Source organism: Zonotrichia albicollis, chromosome 4 (genome assembly GCF_047830755.1).
Source record: "Zonotrichia albicollis isolate bZonAlb1 chromosome 4, bZonAlb1.hap1, whole genome shotgun sequence".
Lineage (NCBI taxonomy): Eukaryota > Metazoa > Chordata > Aves > Passeriformes > Passerellidae > Zonotrichia > Zonotrichia albicollis.
Window position 1 is genome coordinate 55,964,768 of NC_133822.1, and position 21,208 is coordinate 55,985,975.

The 21,208-nt window shown below is 37.3% G+C and overlaps 1 protein-coding gene across 1 annotated transcript in view; it reads right to left on the reverse strand.

Moving 5' to 3' along the window:
• CNTN1 (contactin 1) overlaps positions 1-21,208 on the reverse strand; it is a 205,934-nt gene that overhangs the window by 62,783 nt on the left and 121,943 nt on the right. The window contains exons 3-4 of the mRNA XM_005480521.4: positions 9,013-9,145; positions 257-386 (exon numbers count right to left, since the gene is read on the reverse strand). Coding sequence (XP_005480578.2) covers positions 257-386; positions 9,013-9,127 — 245 coding nt within the window. The 5' untranslated portion in view covers positions 9,128-9,145. The remainder of the gene's footprint in view (positions 1-256; positions 387-9,012; positions 9,146-21,208) is intronic.

Consider the following 21,208-nt stretch of genomic DNA (forward strand, 5'->3'; position numbering starts at 1 on the left):
TTTTAAATTCACATATGAAGCAGTATTTCTTTCAGAATCTGAAAATATTTAACACAATATAGTGTTTTAATACTGATTAGACCTTTTTGGCAAATTGAATCAAGGTTGAGTCTCACTCAAAAATTGTGTATCTGTACTTTTTTTCCTGCCTTGAACACTTTTCTCCAACCTTTTAACACACTCATTTAATAAAACAATCTGAAATAGCTGCTGAATAAAATATGCAAGATTTGTAAATCAAAACAGTAGGTATTACCTGTAAGTAGGAAAAGGAACTGCTCGAGCTCTGCAGTTCATTGAAACTTGTCCATCTGAAGATTCTTCTGGATAGATGGTATCAATAGGTTGCTCCTCAAAAACGGGTCCATAACCTTTGTTTCCTTCTTCTGAAAACAGAATAGAGTTACAAATTAATCACTTTTTAACTAGCAGTCAAAGTGAAGACAAATTTGCATCACACATTCAAGAATCAAAATGTGAAGGCAAAACAGTGAGTCACTCAAAGTTAAATTCTATGTGCTTCAGCAAAACTGGAGCAGTACAGGTAACAAAAATGCTGTCTGTCCTTCACTGTTTCATGCCTTCTGAGAACCAAAGTAACTCACACTTTGTTCCTCTAATACTACCTTGTGTGCCTTCTCTGATGAAATTAATTATTTGTCATGTTTAGGCCAGAAGTGGAGATAATTAGGAACTGAAGGCAAGTCCCTTAGGAGTACAGTGAGACCAACTTACTTCACAGAGACCAACAAATTCTGATCAAAAAGGTCCTCATCCAAAACAACTACCCATAGTTATTTCTGATCTTACAGACTAAACATCTCCAATGATTTTATGTATTTAGGAACAATCTTTACTACATCAGACTAAAAAGCCCTTATGTTGGGTGTCAAAACCAAAAACTACATTGTTTCCAGATCACATTGTCCTTCCTTTGAAGGAGCTGAGGTATGTATTAGGTTCTACACTCCAATATACAATTTTTAAAAGAGCCTACACTTAAAATAATTTCAGTTTGGACAGTCAGGCACTTAAAGGTAAATAAACATAAAACATGTTTCAACACAACCCGTATTTTTTAATCGTTATCCTTCATTTGTGGATGCTGTTGAAAAGTTGGTAGGGTCTGCCCACCCCTGCTGCACTCCCTTCTCCTTTATCTCCTTCAAGCATACAAGGTTGTTCTTTGGGGTCTAAGAAGCAAGACTAAGAGCAAAGGTGGAATGCTCTGGGACAATTATTCTCAGTAAATCCAGGATGTAACTGGGTTTTTTTTTCTGTGAAAATTACATTCTAGGTACAGAATGACTGTGAGGAGGCAGTGGATGCTTCATATAGATAAAATTTTGAGACAACACAGTTGTCTAATTCTCACAGGTCTCTACTGAGACTGAAACAACCTGGACACTTGTAAGCAAATTCATGGGAGAACAAATTAATATATGATTGCTAACAGGTTCACTTTCCATTCAAGTTCAGAGCCTTGCTTCAAATCCTAGAGATGTCAGAGACTTGTAAAATGACTGCAAGAATCTTGGGAAATAATTGGGTAATACAAGGGAATAAATGGGTAATACAAGGGAAACAAATACAACAAACACAACTTCAATTAAAAAGATCCTCAGAGATGGCTGAATAATATAAATCTAAAGCAATGGTTAAGGATGGAAATGATTTTCAAAAGAAATGGTTAAGGATGGAAAAATCCTATTATTTTGCAGTAGTATCTGTGCTGTCCATAAAAATTTGCTACATGTCTTGTAATTTAAAAAATCTTCTCAGATCAGTAAATAAACTGGCAGTTTAAAAGATGAATTTTCTTAAATCAAATTATGACTTGGTACTCAAGCCCTTAGAAGTCCTGTGTTTGGTCCTAAAACATTCTAGACTAAATCAGACAGGTTTTTTTTTTTTAGGAATCCTGTAAAAGAAGAAAGAGTCTCTCAGTCTAAGGAATGTGAATTATACTGGTGTAAAAATACCACATATACATAAAATAGTCTTTCTGCAAATATCTTTTTTATTGTTTTTAAATGTCCTATTCATAGATGGACACTGGATTACAGTACTAGAAGAAGGCTGTTTGCAGATTAAAAGCAACTTCCCTTTCGACTTCAAATCAATGGTAAATGGTAAAAAAGTCACCATTTGCCTTGAGGACAGGAGCAGGTACATAAAGGTTACACTGTGAGATATATAGTCCCACAACTTAATTTTTAAAAACTAATTCATGTAATGAGAATTCTTTCAAAGAAGCAAAGAAGAGCAGCTAGAAAGGCAGAGCTTTTGAGTAATGGTCTGCTTTCTTTCACATTTTAAAGCACAACACAGTATAAAAATCTACATATTGCTAGACCAAAAGAAGAACTTATTTCAGACTGAAAAGGCAAGATTCACATACTTGCTCAGAGACTGGAATGACTAAGACAGAAACCTGGTGGCATGTTCTGTGCAGTTCTTAAATATGAGTACAGAATAACAACAGTCTCCAGCAGCAAATTGCCATATCATATGCAGCTGACTCTTCACCTTAGGACTCAAACAATGTTACAGAGCACTTAGGCATTTCATGGCATGCATTTTTAATGCTGCCAGCACTATTAATTATACTGAGTGAAAGCTGCTTCTCATACCTATCAAATGTACTTTATAAAGGCACTTATGCTGCAATCTATTATTTCAGGTGCCTGTCTGCACAGAATAAGATGTGCACACTGAATTTCAGGTATGGGAAACAATAAACCTTTTATTCTCAGCCACAAGACCACACATGGACCAGTGATACGAAACAGCACATGGGAGAAAACAGAAGAGAAAGGGGCTGTGAAAAGATCTGCAAGAAATGTTCACACTTTAGGTGAAGTACCATGGCTGTGGGATAAAGTTTGGAGAGTGACAAAAGGAAGACTAAGAGTACAAGGAAAAGTATCAGCTCACTGAAGTTATGCCTACATGAAAAGGAAAAGTAGAGAAAGAAGACGAAAATGGATGTATTAGGCAAACTGAGGATGTGATGAAGAGCACATTTCCTATGTTTGGATCCTGCTTTAGACAGGAGGATGGACTATCTGACCTCTCAAAAAGTGCCCTATGTTTTGGGTAAATTTCTTGTGATTTGTATTTTAAATTGGAGCAGAAACAATCACCTGACTATTAGAAGCATTCTTCAGTGAATTCTGAAAACAAGACCCAGACCTTTCAATATTGCTAAAATGTATTAGCAAGTCTGTGAAAAGGTCAAGAAAATCTTTCCTCAACTGATGTGACTACAGATCCTGTATAAGAATCTTTCCCTCTGGAAGGTGGTCATATAATTCATTCTCCAAGTGACATTCACTAATGAGTCTTCTCCTTCTCTTTCTGTTTCCTGTACACCTATCTATTTCCCTGGTACTCAACATTACCAAAATTGACTGCCTGAGACAGTTGTTGGGTGCGAGTATTGATCTACCTGCAAGTGTTGTATCCCGTTACATATATCAACATGAGAGAGGGACAAAGATCTGTCGATGTGGTGCATGGCTGGATTAACCTTGAGTGCAAAAGGGTGCTGCACGTAAGAGCCCTGGAGTCATTCATTATCAGTTTAACTAAGTTGTCAGGCTCTGCATTAGCCTTGCAAGACCAGAAACCATTTGATATTTAGAAGAAGATATTCTGTTTTCAGTATGAGAAATGAGGACCCACCCATGTCTGAGAAGCTCATGCTCAAAAACAAGATGGTCTGCGAATGAGCCAAATATCTCTACCAGGCATGCAGGAACAGAAAATGGCACTTCCACATTTCTGAGCATTGTGATCACCAAACACATTATGATTATTTATTTATTTATGGATGTCAGACACTCAGCAATAGCATGTAATGGTCTTCTAAGATCCAAGCAGGGACAAGAGAGACAAGGTAAATAGGCATTAAGTATATTCATCCACTTCTTTTTTTGGAAGAAAATCATTATCTCTCTTTAGAAAATGTGAATAATTTTGTATGTTGTGATAAAAAGCTTTAAATAATGTAGATTCTAGCCTCCAGTTCAGAAATGCCTTTTTGAACCTACTGTTCTGGAAAATGTCCAAGCATGAATAATTTAAGGTTTGGGGGCTTGATTGTTTCTTTACTTCTCTAAATCATGTGGGAAAAGTTGTACTTGGCATTCACGGGAAGCTTATGTGCTGAAGCAGTAATGTGTTCATATTGAAAAAATTCATAACGTACTGTGTCCCCATGATGGAGAAGATAGGGTAAGTGTAAGCCATCAAGATGCTAAAGGCAAATCACTCTCCAAGAGCCAGTCAGCACTCAAGGTAACCACTCCAGCACTCCCACTTCATATTATATGAAAGATGAAGACTGTCTTTGGGAAAGCTGCCTCTATTTATCTGGACTCAAAGGAGCAGGAGAATAACTTCTATTTCCTATGTGCCAAGGAGGATATTGAAGAGCCCCATAGTTAATGATACAGTTTCTCCTTTACATCAAGTTTCAAGTATGAAAACCTCCAGCCCCTGGCAGAGCAAGCTCCTCCACTTGTGCCTAACAGAGTACAGTTTTCTTGTCTTCTCATACTGCCAAGAGGAATGTCAGCCAATACTAATTATCGTATTTTAAACATATTCTCATTTGTGTATTCAATATTTAAACTTTTAGGTGGTTCTTCCTCAAAAATTGAAGTGTTAGTTAAGAAGTGACTGAAGAGCCTAACATGTTGATCCCATGGGAAAGCCAGTGACCAGCAAATTAGGGATGAAGCTAAAGTGCAATTGTTACTCTGCACAATCTCCCCACACAAGCCTTCCTGGTGCATATATCAGCAACACTCTCCGAAATTCAGCATGCTGTCTAAAAGCATCCCCAGGTACTCATCAAAACAACTGTGTTGCACTGAGAGGCTCTGCTTCTTACTGGCTTTCTTGCTTTACCAGCCTTCTCTGAAGTTTCAGTTCCTAATGTTTTTTGGAACTTTGGTTGCCTAAAAAGCAGAACAGTTTAGGCATTTTTACCCCTGGACTATTGCTTCATTTTGGACATTTCAGGATAGTTTATACTAGAGTGACAAGCTGCCTTTTAAGGCATGATCTGACCCAAACTCAGATACTGTCTGGCTCTGCACTACCAAATCCCAAGGTAAAAAGTAGAACATTTTATGAGAAACATATTATCAGAGGGACATTTTTCAATATTGATTCCTTTCATAGCCAAATGTAATCTACTATTCATGAAGCACAATAAAATACAGGGTCTTTGCAGTTTTTGATTAGTCTTTTGGAAGAATAAAACAAGCTGCAGCTGAAGAACAGCTTAAGAACAGCTGAATCTTTTGGTGATAGATTAGTATCCCAACTGAAGACACACTGGAGTTCACTGATTTACCTGGGAAGTAGTGGATAACAGAAAAGTTTGAAATTCAGACTTAGCAACAGGATATTAATCTAAAGGAGAGTCAAAGGCAACTTGGAAGTGCGTTGGAGAAATGTCAGGGGGAAATGGAGAAGATTAATATTATCAAATATTATCAGTAATAGGCATGAAATAACTTTTTTGGCAGTGGGCTGGCAACCACTGACATGTTCCCTGAGGAGTGGTTTGCTGCTCTCATTTGCCTTGCACTATTCAAAGTGCACTCTGAAAAGCAACTCTTGTAACAACTGTCTGTTCTATCAGTAAGTGGAGACCAAATTATTTATGGCTTTCTCACCAGTTTATATCTGCAAGACTACATTTCAAACACTAATTTACCCGGAAAAGAAATACTGCTCCTGTCTCATTGCAGAAGATGATCTCTGCCTTTACCTTTGATGCCTATACCTCTGATTCATAAAATCTTTGCTTCCTTTCAGTTAAGTAAGTACACATTTGCCACCAATGAGAAACGGCTAGTCAATGCAACAGTTCCCAGTTTCTGCCTCTAATTACCACAAAACAGAACTGACTAAAAAAGTCAAGGCGTTTACTCCAAGGCAAACTCTAAAATTCTAAAAATGTATGTACTTCACTTTGAGAATTTTTTTAGAATTTCCTGCAGTGAGAAAAAGAACAATTTTAAAACAAATAAAACTACTCAGCTTTTAGAGTCTCAGAATCCCTGTCCTCTCTTCAGACCCAATTCGAAACATCTCAAGTCAGTGCAGCTTCAGGTTAGTAGCTCTCTGTTTCCCAAATACTTCTAGCTGTTAAAGTCTGAAGGCTCTCAATGCTCAGTCAAATACATGAATTCTGAATACTTTCAGGTTTTTTTGGCCGATATTTTTGAACCGGGCGACACCCATAGGGTGAGACTTCTCAAAACATTGCATCTACAAGCTATCACTTTCCTGGGTCCAGAGCAGTTAATATAATAGTAGGTCTGTTTAGGAAGCACGGATTGCAAAAACCTAGACTACAGAGTCACAGACGAGCTTGCCAAAGGCAATTTACAGAGCAGAACCACCTGGAACTGCAGATCCAGCACCACCGAAGGCAGGAGGAGACAAATATACTTCCAAAGAAATTGTGTTTTGCTAAAAGGTGCTAAAACAACTTCTTAAATACTCTGCTTTCAATATCTGTTTCCAGTTACCTTGCCTCTTCACTCTGGAACTTGGTCTGTCTTCCTATTTTAATGAGAACACATAATCTTCACTCAAAAACTGTCCCCAGTTTACACATCCTTCATTACTGTTGACATTGCCAGCGTTCCCCTTGATAACATCCTGTGTGAAAGAAAACCTCCCAGAACTTGATCACTCTACTCCTTTCTCTTCAGTATCTTTCAATTTTTAACCACACTGAGAACACTTCCAAGCAAGTGTTGGAAGTGGTTGCAGATACATATTGCATACTGCAGATACACATTTTCTGGATACAATGGCATTTTCATTGTCAAGACATACATTCAAGACAATTAAGCCTGACTGCCAGCAGCTCTCAAACCCATCTGAAATAAGAAACCCTCCAGCAAGATTCAAGTGCTGGGGCTGAGCAAAGACTGCAACATCAGATTTATATAACCTAGATGGGTACCATAAACCCTAGGTAATAGAAGCAGATTTTCTCTTTACTCAAAAGGTTATTTAATGATTAATGTGAATTTATTGATTTAATGATTTATGCAAAGTAGAGTGGGTCCCAGAGCAGACAGCCTTACACTGCAATACACTGGCAGCAACAAACACCCTCTGATTATATAAAACTAGGAATCTTCCACACTGGAGGGTGGTGCCATACCTTTAGAGATGGTCACAGGTCTTAACTTTGGCTTTTGATGAAAAATGCAAGCAAGTATTTATTCCATACCAGGAGATAAGCTAGGAAACGTGTTTGAACTGTAACAGCATTATTAGAACCTGCCCTGGATTCACAATCCTTCACACCAATGGCTCCATCTTGTTTGTGGCAATCTAAGAGTGCCAAGAACAACAGCCCAGTGAGAGATCAAACGAGCCTTGCAATGACAGTGCCAGTGTGTACTCACGATGCACATGGTGTCATGACAGCCCACTCTGTTCTTCCTATGTCACTCAGGTGTTACCCTCACAGCTCATGGCCTTCCAATGCCATTCTCAGGAACTTGCCAGCAGCTACATTCTGGTGCCAAGGTTTTTTTGGCTAATGGGCAAAAATGTGATGTGCAGAATACACAACAACACTAATAATTTGATCCTGTCAGTCAAGGAATTACCTAAACAGTTGTTCTTCTTGATTGACTCACCCATTTTATCAACCAGTGTCCAGCATTTGTTCGGCTACTGTAACTGATTGTTTTGTTTGATGTCAACAGGTCCAGAACAAAATCATGTGTGTAACATTACTGATAGCACTTCACAGTTTTTCTTTATTATTATTTTATTATTTCAGGAAAAGCCCAGCATTGAATTAAAGCAGTGAGTTTAAAGTTTTAACTTTGGTGCTATCAGCAAGCCTCATATCTTTACAAAGAAAAAATTTCTTGAAACACACAGCACATATATTGTGAAGGTACTGATTTTTATCAGGCATCAGTAAATCCTCCATCAAACTCAGACGTGGCCTAAAGAACACTATTCAAAACCACAGAGTAAAGTAAAATTCCTGCTAAACCAGAAATCATTCCTGCGAGCTCTGGACTGATTTCGTAAAGGCAATAAGCTTACATCACACTATAAATCATATTTTTTGACTCGGTAATAAGGAATATAGTCTCATGAAAGTGAAATTAAGGCAATGCCTGAAATGATATCCCAGATTAAGCAAGTCAGTGACCCTCAAAGTAGGGAAGGATCTAAAGCCTACCTTGAAATTAACCAAAACATTAGTACACAATGTTTGCACTTTTCAAATATTGGTGAATATTTTGTACATGCTGTGTTTATGCTAACAGAAAAATTCATCCCAGCAACTAAAACCCATCATTCATTTAAATTGGCAAGGAAATCTGAAACAAGCTTTAGAAATCTCAATGTTGTTTGGAACAGTTGGAATTTTGCCTTTTCACAGACCTCCCTCTATCTCTTATAGAACTAAAATTTCAATTGCAAATATTTCTCTAAATGCAGATGCTAGAAATATGACTCCAGAATGTTTTATTTATGGCCCCATCTCTATTTATGAAAAAAATAATTTTTAATAAAAAATTGGAGTCAGAATAAGCAGAATTACCCCATTGCATTATGAAAAAGCACCACTACACTGGGTTTCTGAAAAATTATGAATTTTAGATGGTGTCAATAATACAGAATTTGGTTTTTCATTATTCTAAACATGTGGATCTTCTGCGCACAATAGACAATTGATACACTTTTTATAATCTAGAGAAAGATTTCATTCTGTAAATCAAATTAGACAATGCCAAATTTAAAGTTCAGATCTGTCTTTTTTCATAATTTTTATTATGGCAGCAATTCTAATAAATATGCTTCCTGCCAGTTTCATTGTTCACATTTAGTAATTTGTTGTATCAGCACCAATAAATTAAATCCATAGAAACATTCTAATTGTCCCTGAAACACATAAAACTAACAACAGTTACTTTAAGGAATTAACACAGGAGATCGTCTTACCTACTGCCAGGGAGTAGACAAAACAGGGTGTAATAAGATGATAGATGAAAAACCAAATGGTTATCTTCTGTTCAGCCATCATCTCAAAAGGAACTGTGCACTTCAATACCATCATTCAGAGAACTAAAAAAGTCTGTTACAGAGAAAGAAGAGAGAGTCAATAACTCTGACATAAGGCTTTATCTCATATCACATTTGGCATGGCAGATGATGCAACTAAACTGAATACTTAAGAGTTAGTATAGGAGAGAATCTTTTCAATAATAAATACATCATCAGAATTTCTGGATCAAATAAATTATATCTATTATCCAGAGAGCACTCTGTGTCAGAGTACTCAGATGTTCTGGTGATGGTATAATACGGTAAATGTTAAAACTGAGCATCCTTTTTTACACTTCTCTTCTGTATTCTATCCTCCATCTCAGTAAATACTACATTGCAATTCTTGCCTTCAAAATCTGTAAAAAAAGACTACAGTGAAACTAAAGTCCATGCATCTCTTTCAGATTCCTTTTGTCTAGTATATCACCATTTTAAACTTTTAATATACAATTAATGGTCCTTCACAAAAGTGGCTATATTTTTCATGAGTTTCCTTTTAAATACTGAATATAATAATTATTGCTATGTTGCTTTCAAAGGTTAGTATATGTACAGGAGAAACTCTGCCTGTATATATACTAAAACCAAGCTAAAAAAGCATGCAGCTTCTTTTGAATAGTCTAAGATTTTATAAATCATTTTTCAGACACTTTTGTAAGATTTGTTACTACTTCAAATCAGAATATTTTGCCCTTTTTTTTTATTGCTGGGGACTATTACCTATTTCTTTAGAGAAATGTGTCATCATGTTTGCAGTGTGCAATTCTCTAGGTTTTTTTGATGGATTTCTTGTCACGAATATATAAATACATCCTGTATATCTATCACACCTTGTTCTTGCTTGTTGATTGGTTCTGCTCTAGCACTCATTAAGAACTTCACACAAAGCAAGGCTTCCAGCTTATCACTGACAGAATACTGTACCTCAGACACATGCTGATATCATCCAGTCCCCTCAGTATATCCATTTTGTTACTATTTCATTAGAAAATATGCTTATACATACTTAAACACCCTTCAGTAATAAGCATCCCAGGACATGGTGCATGCTAAAAATGAGTACTTGTAGATGTGGGACATTATTCAGTGGTAGAAGGTCTGGGTTAGCAGCTGGAATCAAGAGGTCTTTTCCAATGTAAATGATTCTATGATTCTAATGTTGCATTGTAATTTTTAGCAAGGTGTAATCTCAATGCTCCTGCTTTCCAGCCTCCCATGCCAGGAATTGATGACTCTGACAGTGACATCCACCTTTCAGCATGATACTTGCCCTTTCCACGTCAAAATTTTTACCTAATTGTTCATTTCCAAAATTCAGATATTTTAGATCTTGTTTTGAAACTATGTCATTTCCCACCTCCAACACCAAGAAAGAGGCAATTTTAAATTACAAAACACAAGTACAAATACACTTGACTCCCTAAGTATGGTCAGGATAAATCCTGCCCTTATTACAGAGAACGTCTCATCCGAGCGGCTGCCGGACATGCCTGCTGCAGTGTATGTGTTTCACATCTCCCCCTGAGGTGGGTAGGAATGTGTCTTAGCTTCTGGGGCCTTTTACTTCTCCCCTCTTTCCCAGACTAACGCTAAGATGTTCATCTGAACATGCCACAAACAGTGACCTTGCCTTAGAACAGAGTTTCAAGAGTGTTTTGATAAAGTCATAATGCAGGAAAATGACAATAAATATCACAAGAAAATCTTCTGGCTCAGAAAGTACAGGAGCTGTTGCATGTCACATTTTCCCCTTTTTTAAGCAGAGTAAACCCTTAATAAAAACTTAAAAGCTGTATGACCCTACAGTTATGGCTGTTACATGAAAACCGTGCTCAGCAAAAGACAGACAAGAGTTAAACAGTGATTCCTCAGAACTGAGATTTATTTAGAAATATTCCCTAGAAAAAGGCTCTTAAATTGGCAACAAACACATATGCTTACTACAGCTGGATCCAAGGAGAAAGATTTACTAAACATCTTTACCTTCCCACTTCTGTTGGCACTAAAGTTTCTTCAGATTCTGTCACACAAAGGACATCCACAACCATTTCAAGCATCTACCTTGACCAACGAATGAACTACTGTGTGTGATTCATACAGAAGGCAGTGGTAGGTCTGATCAAGAAATTACTTTGTATGCTTTTAAAGCAGCCACGCCCAGACTATGACATCCTTGTGATATGACATTGCCTTGCCTAAAACATTTGTTTCCAAATGACATGAGTAAAGTGCATAGTTATGCTGAAATAATGTACATAATTAAATAGCAAAGAAACAGGAACTCTTTAGGGAACAACGGTAATTACACAGCAGCTCATGATGATAATAACTGTGTTCAAGTGTATTGCTAGAGGAGACTGTTAAGAGCACTGTGTTCTCTGACATTATAGTCAGAGAGGGAAGATCCCTCCTCCCTCTCTTCAGCAAAATTTAGGTTTGATTTTGGAAAGATACAATATCCTCTAGTTCCCCAAAAATCCGTTTTTGCTGGCTCAGAAAACAAAAAATGGTTTCAACAATGGCTTCAATTGAAGTAAATAAGAATTGTGTCAGTAAGCGCTATAAATACTTCATTTTATTCAGAGACAAAAATATCCAACCTGCCAGGATTTAAATCCTTTCCCTACTCGCCCTTGTTTCGGCTGAGTGGGTTCTGTATATATAGCACAGCCATCCCTCCTGATTCATCTCAGCTTGTGGGTGAGAAGCTGTTCCACATCGCTCTGCTGAATTTTGGCAGACCTGGCTGCTATGAGATGAGACAGCAGGCAGGTTACTGCTGTGTGTGTGGCAGGTGGCAGAGCTGTGCAGTGTTACCACCCAGCTGCCCAAGGGGTCCCCTGGCGTAGCTGAGGCAGCAGCAGCGGTGCCAGAGGCTGCGCTGTGGGCTGCGCTGCTCAGGCAGCACAATCTACTCCTGCTCTACAGCTCTCAACCTTTATTCTTTGCATAGTGAGAGGGGTATTGCTGCCTAATTAAAAATCATTCCTGAACAAATGAACAGCTGAGTCACTTTTCTCCTCCGAAAAAGCATAGAGTGTCTACACATCTAGACATACATCCTTCAGTCTGCACAGTACACTATCCTTCTTCCAAACAAACCATCACAATTTCAGAAAAAAAGTAAGACACTTTAAAAACATGCATTAAATAAGCAGGCATTTAAATGCAACCATGCCATGTTTAATTACTAACTAATGCTCATTAACACACTTAGGTCTCTTTCTACTGTACAGTTTTCCAAAAGAACCAGTCACCACTACAGCACCTTTGCTAGAGTCAAAAAAACAAGTTCTGGTGAGCTGTCTGGAGTGCAATCCCCAAAGGAGGTAGAAAAACTGGGGCATTGGCTGCTGAATAAGAAGCACATTGAATTTTGAACACAGGGACCTGCCAGAGTGCTTCTGGAGGCCTGGAGTGTCTCGTGATGCTTCATTAGGATGAGAGGTGCTCCCAGGACACAAGGGTAAACCTGTCTCTCTACAATATCCAATTGTAAGGATTCTTTCATCTCTCAAAATGCACTTTAGAAAACTATCTACATTTTCTGCCACGTGTGATTTTCTTGAGATCTTCAGTGCACTTAGGCATTTATTTAAGAAAAAAAGACACCTATTTTATAGCTATTGAAGCAGACAGTGTTTTCCATCGCTTCCCTGCTAAATCCAAACATGCAGATGACATCATTGTTTTGCAAGGAAATAAAGCATTTACAGGGTAGACACAAAAAGAAATTACAAACAGTAGGTAATTGAAGTCAGTTGAATAAAGATTTTCAAGATCAAAGGCAGCTCAAACAAAGTACCTAATCTACCAGATTTGAAATCAAGAAGGGATAGGGATAGACAAAGGACAGCAGAGCAACAGTAGGGGATGTTGAAGAGGTGAAGAGGAGACAAAGATCTCAACACTACAGAGGGAATGAATGCCATGTGGGACATCTGGGATCTGCGGTAAGATGGAAGCAACAAACCAGCCCAAAAGGGCTGGTAGAAAAGAAGGCAGAGAGGGAAAGTGAAGGAGATATAGGTAGATAAAGGTGTATGAGAATTGCCAGTTGCCTCTGTCAGTAAATGTCAACATTTACCATGGAAGAGCTTTCCTGAACCCTGCCTGCCAAGGCTTTCAGTGTGGGAGCAGCATGATTGTCAGCCCCAGACATCCACTCCAGGCTCCAGTCAGGAACCCCAAGTGCTGAAGGGGAAGAGAGGGGGCAGAAGAAAGTGTTCAGGAACTCTGGCATGGTACACATAGCTAGAAGAGGTAAATCAAGATGCTTGTTATGATCCTCATTTCCTGGTATATTATGATAATTACAGACATTCAAGTTTCAGAATTGGTAGAGATTCTGCCCAGATTAGACTGTAAATAGATACAACAATCTAGAAGAAATATGTGGCTCTCTACCCTTTTTCAAAAAATGAATATATATAATTGCAATAATTCATTCGCAAATTAACACAGTGGCAAGTTATAATCAAAGTCTTTTAGGAGTCACACAATACTTCAGCCTAATCAGTGTTTTGTATTTGTTTTTACTTCAGACTCTTTCAGTGATTTTTGTAAGCATGTAATTGCTCCTTGTCTTTATTTTCTTAACAGAGTTGACATTTTCTTCTATGATAAGTAACTCCTCACAAATCTTGTTAGTTGCTCAGTATCCAGAAATAACAAAAAATGGTTTAATTTTAAAAAATTATGTACATTGCATATTATTTTTTGTATCACTTTTTGTCCTTTTCTGCTACTTTGACCCTTGCAAATGAATTTTGTGATCAATGAACAAGTTCTGACAATCTGGGTAAAAAATGTGCCATTAAAAAGGGGACTGAATCTTCTTCACAAGTCTGGCTTCTCAACCATCACCCACACATAATCCAATTTACTTCTGAAGCCAATGCTTTAGCCACTAGCATTTCTAGCTTTCTCTATTACTGGAAAAGTGATGACAGTCAAGTTCCTTGCCACTGCACAGATTTGTCTCATTCCAGTGGTCTGGGATTGCTGTAAGCAAAGTTCCAAACCAGCCCTCTTACAGCACTGCTGCATCTGCAAGAGATTTTGTGTGTTAGCTGGCTGTCACTTAGGAGTCCAAAAGTGACTTTAGTTCCCTTCAATAAAGTCTTGTAGAAATACTTCATTTCCTTATGACTTCTATAACTATAATCTTTGGTTTTGACAGATTTGTTCAAGTGAAAACAGAATCTCAAATCCACCACTCACAATACTGCCCACTGGCCCAAACAGTCCATCATCAACAGTCGTGCTTCTAATATTTTCCACTTCATCCTATATAAAGAATATAGCTATACTCTCCCTTTCACATGAATGAAATCCGACTAAAAGCACATCAATTTGATAGCCCGTAAGTAAGATACTCTTCTTGAACAGAATTTACAATTTCAAGGACTGTATGCAATGACATAACAAAAAAGGACAAAGTTGGCGCAACATGCAGGCTAATTCTTCCCCTCCAATAACTCCATCCTTTTTAACTGCTTACTGGTGCCAAGTAACCAATAATTAAAAAAAAATTAAAACAAACCCAGAGTAAGTTTATTAGTATATTTTAACAGGCTAAATTAGCAAGTGATTCTATCACTACTGGATAACCAGCTCTGGGATTTTGTTTAATAAATAATGACTTGTAAATAGAAAAAAACAGTATCTTGGAGGTGATCTGGAATTTAATACCATCTGGAATTTAATCTGGACAAAGATGACAAGGAAGACAAGAAGGGATTCTTCAACTGAACCAAAAACAAAAGGAAAACAAAGGATATCATGTGGGTCCATTGCTAAATGGAGTGGGAACACTGGTTACATGAGGATGCTCAAAAAATGCTGATGGACATCTTGACAAGGCTGCTTGGAATTATCTTTGAAAGGCTGAGGTGATCAGAAAAGGTCCCTGAGTACTGGAAGAAAGCAAAGGCCACTCCGGTCTTCAAAAACATCAGCCTCACCTCAATCCTCAGAAAGCTGATGTAGTGCCTCATTCTGGAGGCCATCTCTACCCACAGAGATGACAAGAAAGCAATCAGGAGTAGGCAAGGAACATTCCTCAAAGGAAAATCATGCTTGACCAACCTCATTACCTTCTACAACAAAACAACTACCTGGATAAATGAGGACAGAGCAGTGGCTGTTTTCTAGATCAACTTCAGCAAGGTTTTGAACACTGTCTTGCACCATCCTCATAGGAAAACTCCAGAAATGCAGGCTGGATCAGTGGACAGTGAGCAGGACCGAGAACTGGCTGAACAGCAGATCCCATGGCATTGTAAGTGGCAGAGGGTTTAGTTGGAGTCCTGTCACTAATACCGTGCGCAGTATGGCTTAATGTATTCATCACTGACTTGGATGAAGATGCATCCTCAGTAAGTTCACGGCAACATAAACCTGACAGGAGGGCTGATACCCCAGCGTGCTGTGAGCTCTTCAGAAGGGCCTCAGCAGGTTGCAGAGATAGACAGAGAAGAGTTGTCTGAAATTCAGTGAAGATAAATGCAGGTGCCTGCACTTGAGAAAGAATGCACCAACACAGGCTGCATCATCCCCATTTTCATTGTTTCTCTGTTTTGTCTTTTTGTTATTTTGTCCTCATATTTTACACAACTAATAATATGTCTGTTTTTTCTTACTTGCACCCACTGATTTGTTATGAATCAACATTAATTTTCTTCCCTAAAAGGGCCTTAGAGCGGTCACAGCTCAGCTAACCAACACCTCTGTAACAAGAGGTCATCGGGTAATACTATTACAAACATACATTTTCAGGAACATTAAGCAGCTTCTAATTTGTGGTAAGCTCAACAACTCGTCTTTACTATTAATCATTAATACAGTTTAGTTACTTTTCTTTAGCAGGTGCAAAAACATAGTTTGAAATACTTTCAGATTATGAAGTCTTCCTTAGTGGTACTTACACACTGTCTTTAATTATCACATCAGCAACACAGGGTCAGACAGACAGTTCCTGTCCACACTATTTGCTCTATCAGCTCTTTCTTCTAAGGTAATAAATTTCCTTTCTGATGTCACATCAGCTCTTTCTTCTAAGGTAATAAAAAAGAAAAGGATCACTTACTACTATCATAACTCACAGGCATTACTCACTTTTTTGAAAGCTTGCTGCCTAAAGACTGCCTGGTAAAATATTTCAGCAACAAAAATCAATAAACCTGCTTCCAAGTCTTGAGCATCCTGCAGAACAGCACACTACTCTGTTCCCATATGTACACTTACACAAGCTTCCACTTGTGTCTTAAAGACCAAGCAGTTTAAATTTTACTCCAAGGTAACGAAACATACTCAAGTATCTAAAATCAGCATGAAAAAACATTAGCTACTAATACAAATAAATATCCATTTACTAAAACTGGGTATTCCTTCATGAGAATAGATTTTTAGGTTACTTTGGTCAATACCTTTTAAGGGACGAAACACATTAACTTATTAAGAAAAATTAAGTGTATAATTTATGTTCTTTATTTTGAGCTTTAAATTTTGTTAAAGTTTATAAAAGAAAAAAATACTAATCAGAACATCATAGGGAAATTAAATCTTAAAGAGATCCATTTCTAAGAAAAAAAAATCATTTTATGTTTCAGAAAAATGAAATGAAGACTGTATAAAAATCTTTATCATGCTCTTGGCATTTTCATTTGATTTTCACATTTTCTTGAACTTAGTAATACCTTGTTATTCATCAGTAAATAGAGATACTGGAATGAATCATGTATATTCAATAAGTTCACAGCAGATGTATTTATATACATAAAAATTTAACAGTTTATCCATATAATCTGCAACTCAGGACACCCTATAACATACTACTTATTATACAGCCAAGGACAAGCTCAGTGGGAGATTTCATCTTCAAAATGCATGTTTCCTAGCAACTCTCTTGAAATCAGAGTAGCATTTTTAAAATTTACATCAATCACTTGGAACTGTTGAGAATACTTAAAAACATGTCTTTCATCCTATGAATAAACAGTTTGAATCAGACTAGCAGCTGCAAAAAGGAGAAAAAAGGAAAATCAACCCAATGTTTACTAGAACTTGCTGGTGGATTTTGGAACAAAACATTATTTGTGCCTTTTGGTTTTCAGCTTACACATTTCAGAACAGATGTTGGTGAGATCCATTGGTGTTTTTTTATAGGTTTGAGCCGCCATCACCATTTCAAAGATCCTCTGTGTTTTAAAGACTACTTTTCAGGGATACATAATCATGAGGTAGGCTTAGCTCTGCTCTGGATATTTTAGCAGACAAGGAATGATTTCATTCTATTGGTTTAATGACCTACAACTAAAGCATTGTTTCTGTAGTCTTCAGATTTTTGGGGAGAAAAAAAAAAAGAAGAAAACTAATTCTTTTGAAGCTTAGTTTCTTGCCTCCTAATTGTCAGTTGATACTTTAAATGCATGAGTTACCTATCAATGCCAGTAGAGCCTCAGAGGCACACAGCATGTACAGAAATCTCTCTTAACACTTAGCCAACAAGGAGGGACATGTGGACATATACCATCAGAACAGCCTTTGGAAATCCCTGTGCCAAAACCAGTTCACCTGACATAAGAAATCACGTTTTCCCAAAGCTACTCAGGATCTTGATCTCATGATTGCACTTAGATTAAATCAAGGTGGATCAAGGAAGAGAACAGACAGGAAAATGGGCAGGCAAAGGGACAAAAGGGTCTGGTTGTGACTCTTCTGGGTGATGGGTCCCCATTCTGTGTGCACGTGTGTGGACAGACACAGGTGCACACCACTGGGATGGGACCAGAGTCCAGGTCCCTGTGGTGGCAGCAGCAGGAGACAAGAGAATGTGTCAGAGCTCTGAGTGGTGCTGTCCCATCTTGCAGCAACTCCATGTTTTTCCAGGCAAAGGAATTGAGTCCCCACAGACAGAGTTAAACAACTGCCTACAGGTGCTGCACAGATAATCTGTATTTACTGCATTTCTGACACGGCCCAGACATGGCCTCCAACACGGGGGCTTTCCCTGTTTAGGAGCTTCTCACAAAACAGGTATGATGAAAACTGAAGTAAATGATACCTGAAAAAGATAATCCTTTCAAATTAGGAATCATACCATTTTTGAATAATAACTCTGACTTGAAAGTATGAGAAAGTATGTAGTAGTGCTAGGGTTCTGTGCTCACTATTCCTGTTTTTCAGCACTGAAGAGAGCTCAAACATACCATGTCTTTGCTTAAAACTTACACAGTGAATAGGCACAGTAATTTTATTAATTTTCCCTATTATGACCTAATGTTTTCATCTTTGGCCAAAGAACAATACTTCCTAATTCCTGATTTCCAACTTCTGGATAAAAGAATTATTATTATTATTGTTATTATTATCATCATCATCATTAAATTTTTCCAATTATTTAGGTTTATCTGGGGGTTATATATGACCAAAACTGTTCAACAAGCAAGGCTGACCATTCAAACTGCTAAATACTCATACAATATTAATGTTCTGATTTTTCATTGTCTGGTACCACAATTGAAGGGCAAGAAACCCATTACCTAAGAAAAAGAAAAGCATACAATCACCTGCAGACACTGTTCTACCCAGCAAGAGCAAAGTAAACAGCATATATTCAAATATCTCTGGTGATATGCTAGTGGATCTACAAATTATGCTTTAATCCATTAACTTTCACACATACTTTCTATCATGCCTTCCTTTGTCCTTCTTCCTTGACCTTTTCCCCAAAGTGCTCAACTTTTCCTAACTGATCTAATTTAAATGGAGAGGCCTGTAAAGTACTTTTCATGTTCAATTTATTTGTAAAAAAATTTGATAAAATTACCTCCAGCTGTACAGCTGAAATGACAACAGAACAGACAAATATTACTCAGAGTAAGTAACCAATACCAGAAATTAAATAGCATCATTACCTTCTTTGGAATCTCTGTGCTTTCATACTGATGGACATATGAGAACACAGTTTAGCATATTTTAAGAATATTTTAAAAGGCTATGAGAAGGATGATGCTATTTTTAGAGATCCAGAACTTCTGTATATCACATTCTGTGGTCTGCTAATGCATCTGTCAAATGAATCATTATAGTAACACAAATGTAACCATTTAGGATTTCCATTTCTCAAAATATTACCATAAATCACCTTTTAAACGTCAAGGTTTATTCTGTAACATTCTTTGGGGGTATTTGCCTTCTTTTGGTATAATTTTTTTTGTAAAATAAAATTACCAATTTCCACAACACTAACAAGAATAAGAAAAAATCTTCTCGTAGAGAAAATGACTATGAAATATTCAATACACACAATTAAACTAATCAGGCATTTTGCATCACAGTTTTATATACTACCTTTCTCTTCTTATAAAAGAGTAGCTACAGAGTAGCTCTGGGTCACAGCACAGATAGCTTCTGTGCTGATGGTATAACAGAAAAACCCTTTTATAAGACATTGAAGTTGACAGTAAGTCAGTATTATCTTAGATATGCCTTCTTACATTACTATTTGCTTTGATAATTTATTTTAATGCTGTAATCTGTCTTTCCCTTCAAAGCAAACACAGAAGTGCAAGGGCAGTTTTGAAGAGCTAAGATTTCAGTATTTGTGATCCAACACATGATTTCAAGTTCAAACTCTTGCAGATCATTCTTTGGACTCTTCAGCAGAAACATGACAATGACAGGAGCATCCAGTCCTTTGTCAGTATGGCATACTGGCACTGAAGGATTTAGGCAGAAGCACAGCAGAACAAAGGAAATAATGTGATGGTTTAGGACCCCCAGGACCAAGGTTAAGGTTCTATGGGAATGAAGTGTTATCAAAATATCATGAAAAGATGAGCTTTGGAAGACATAAAGCAAACTTCACTCCAGGAGGCACGAGATCCCCCAACAGAGCACGTACCAAAGAATTGAGAAATAATGTACATTAATATACCCCTTTCTTGTACATGAGAATTGAATAAAAGCTAGATTTTTCCTGGTATACATGGGCAAATTCCTCTTTGTCTATGACTATTATAACATGGTCAAAACCAGATTTTTTTTGATACAGACAGAAAGAGAAATTTTCTTCATCTCTGCTCTCATATTTGATACCTGAAATTACAGTTGAGGAGATTATTTAAGACACCTTGCTATATTCAGTAAATTGTATGTGAGAAGAAAAAAACAAAGTAAGGAGAATTTAATTCCTTTGCTTATCATCAACCTTCTACTGTCTTGATGTTTGTTTTCCAGTAAACAGTTTGAAGAAAACAGTCACCAGTGGACAAGTTTATTATTCACAAAATATTATAGTGCTGTGCCTATAACATATAATGTGTCAGATATTTTCAATCAGTGCTTCTGTTAATACCACTATTTTATGCTTCATGGCATATCTAAAGATCATTTCTTCTAACCAATCATTAGTTGTTTTTTTTTTTTTTATGGTTTTGATTGGCAATTTGGACTTATCTTGTAAAGTGAATCTACAATGAACACCAAATGCATTTAAATCAAATACAGAGAGAAATGGTCAGGTGATAGTTCTAAGTGACCGGTATCAAGAGCTCTTGGACTCCATTATGTTTTAAAATAAATTATGCAAAAATGGATTTGTAAAGAATCTTCAAAACCTGACAGAAATCTCACACAGTCTTGTACATCTATATGCAAACCCTGAGGTAAGGTGTGCTGACTTAGGAAGGCCAGGGAATAGAGATGACATTGTTGAGAGAGAGATTGAGCTAGAAGCAAGTTTCAACAAGTTTCAAAATAGAGCCTTACAAAAAGACCAGATATTTTAGAGAATTAGAACTGTGAAAGATGCATTGCAGCAGGACCACATGGGGAAAAAATATAGGTGATTGGTGTTAGAAGGAATAGCAGCACTGTGTGGCAAAAGCTAACAGGCTGAAAAACATTTATAAGGTATTGTAACCAGGAAATATGTTGCCTTCTGATGGAATGGCATTGAGTTTTACATCTCTTGTGCCTCAGTATTCATCGAGACTGATGATGGAATAAAATCTTTTAAAATGCCTCTCAGTTCTCTGTCTCTGTAAAAGCTGGGAAAACCAACAAAAGTGACTCATCCAGTGTC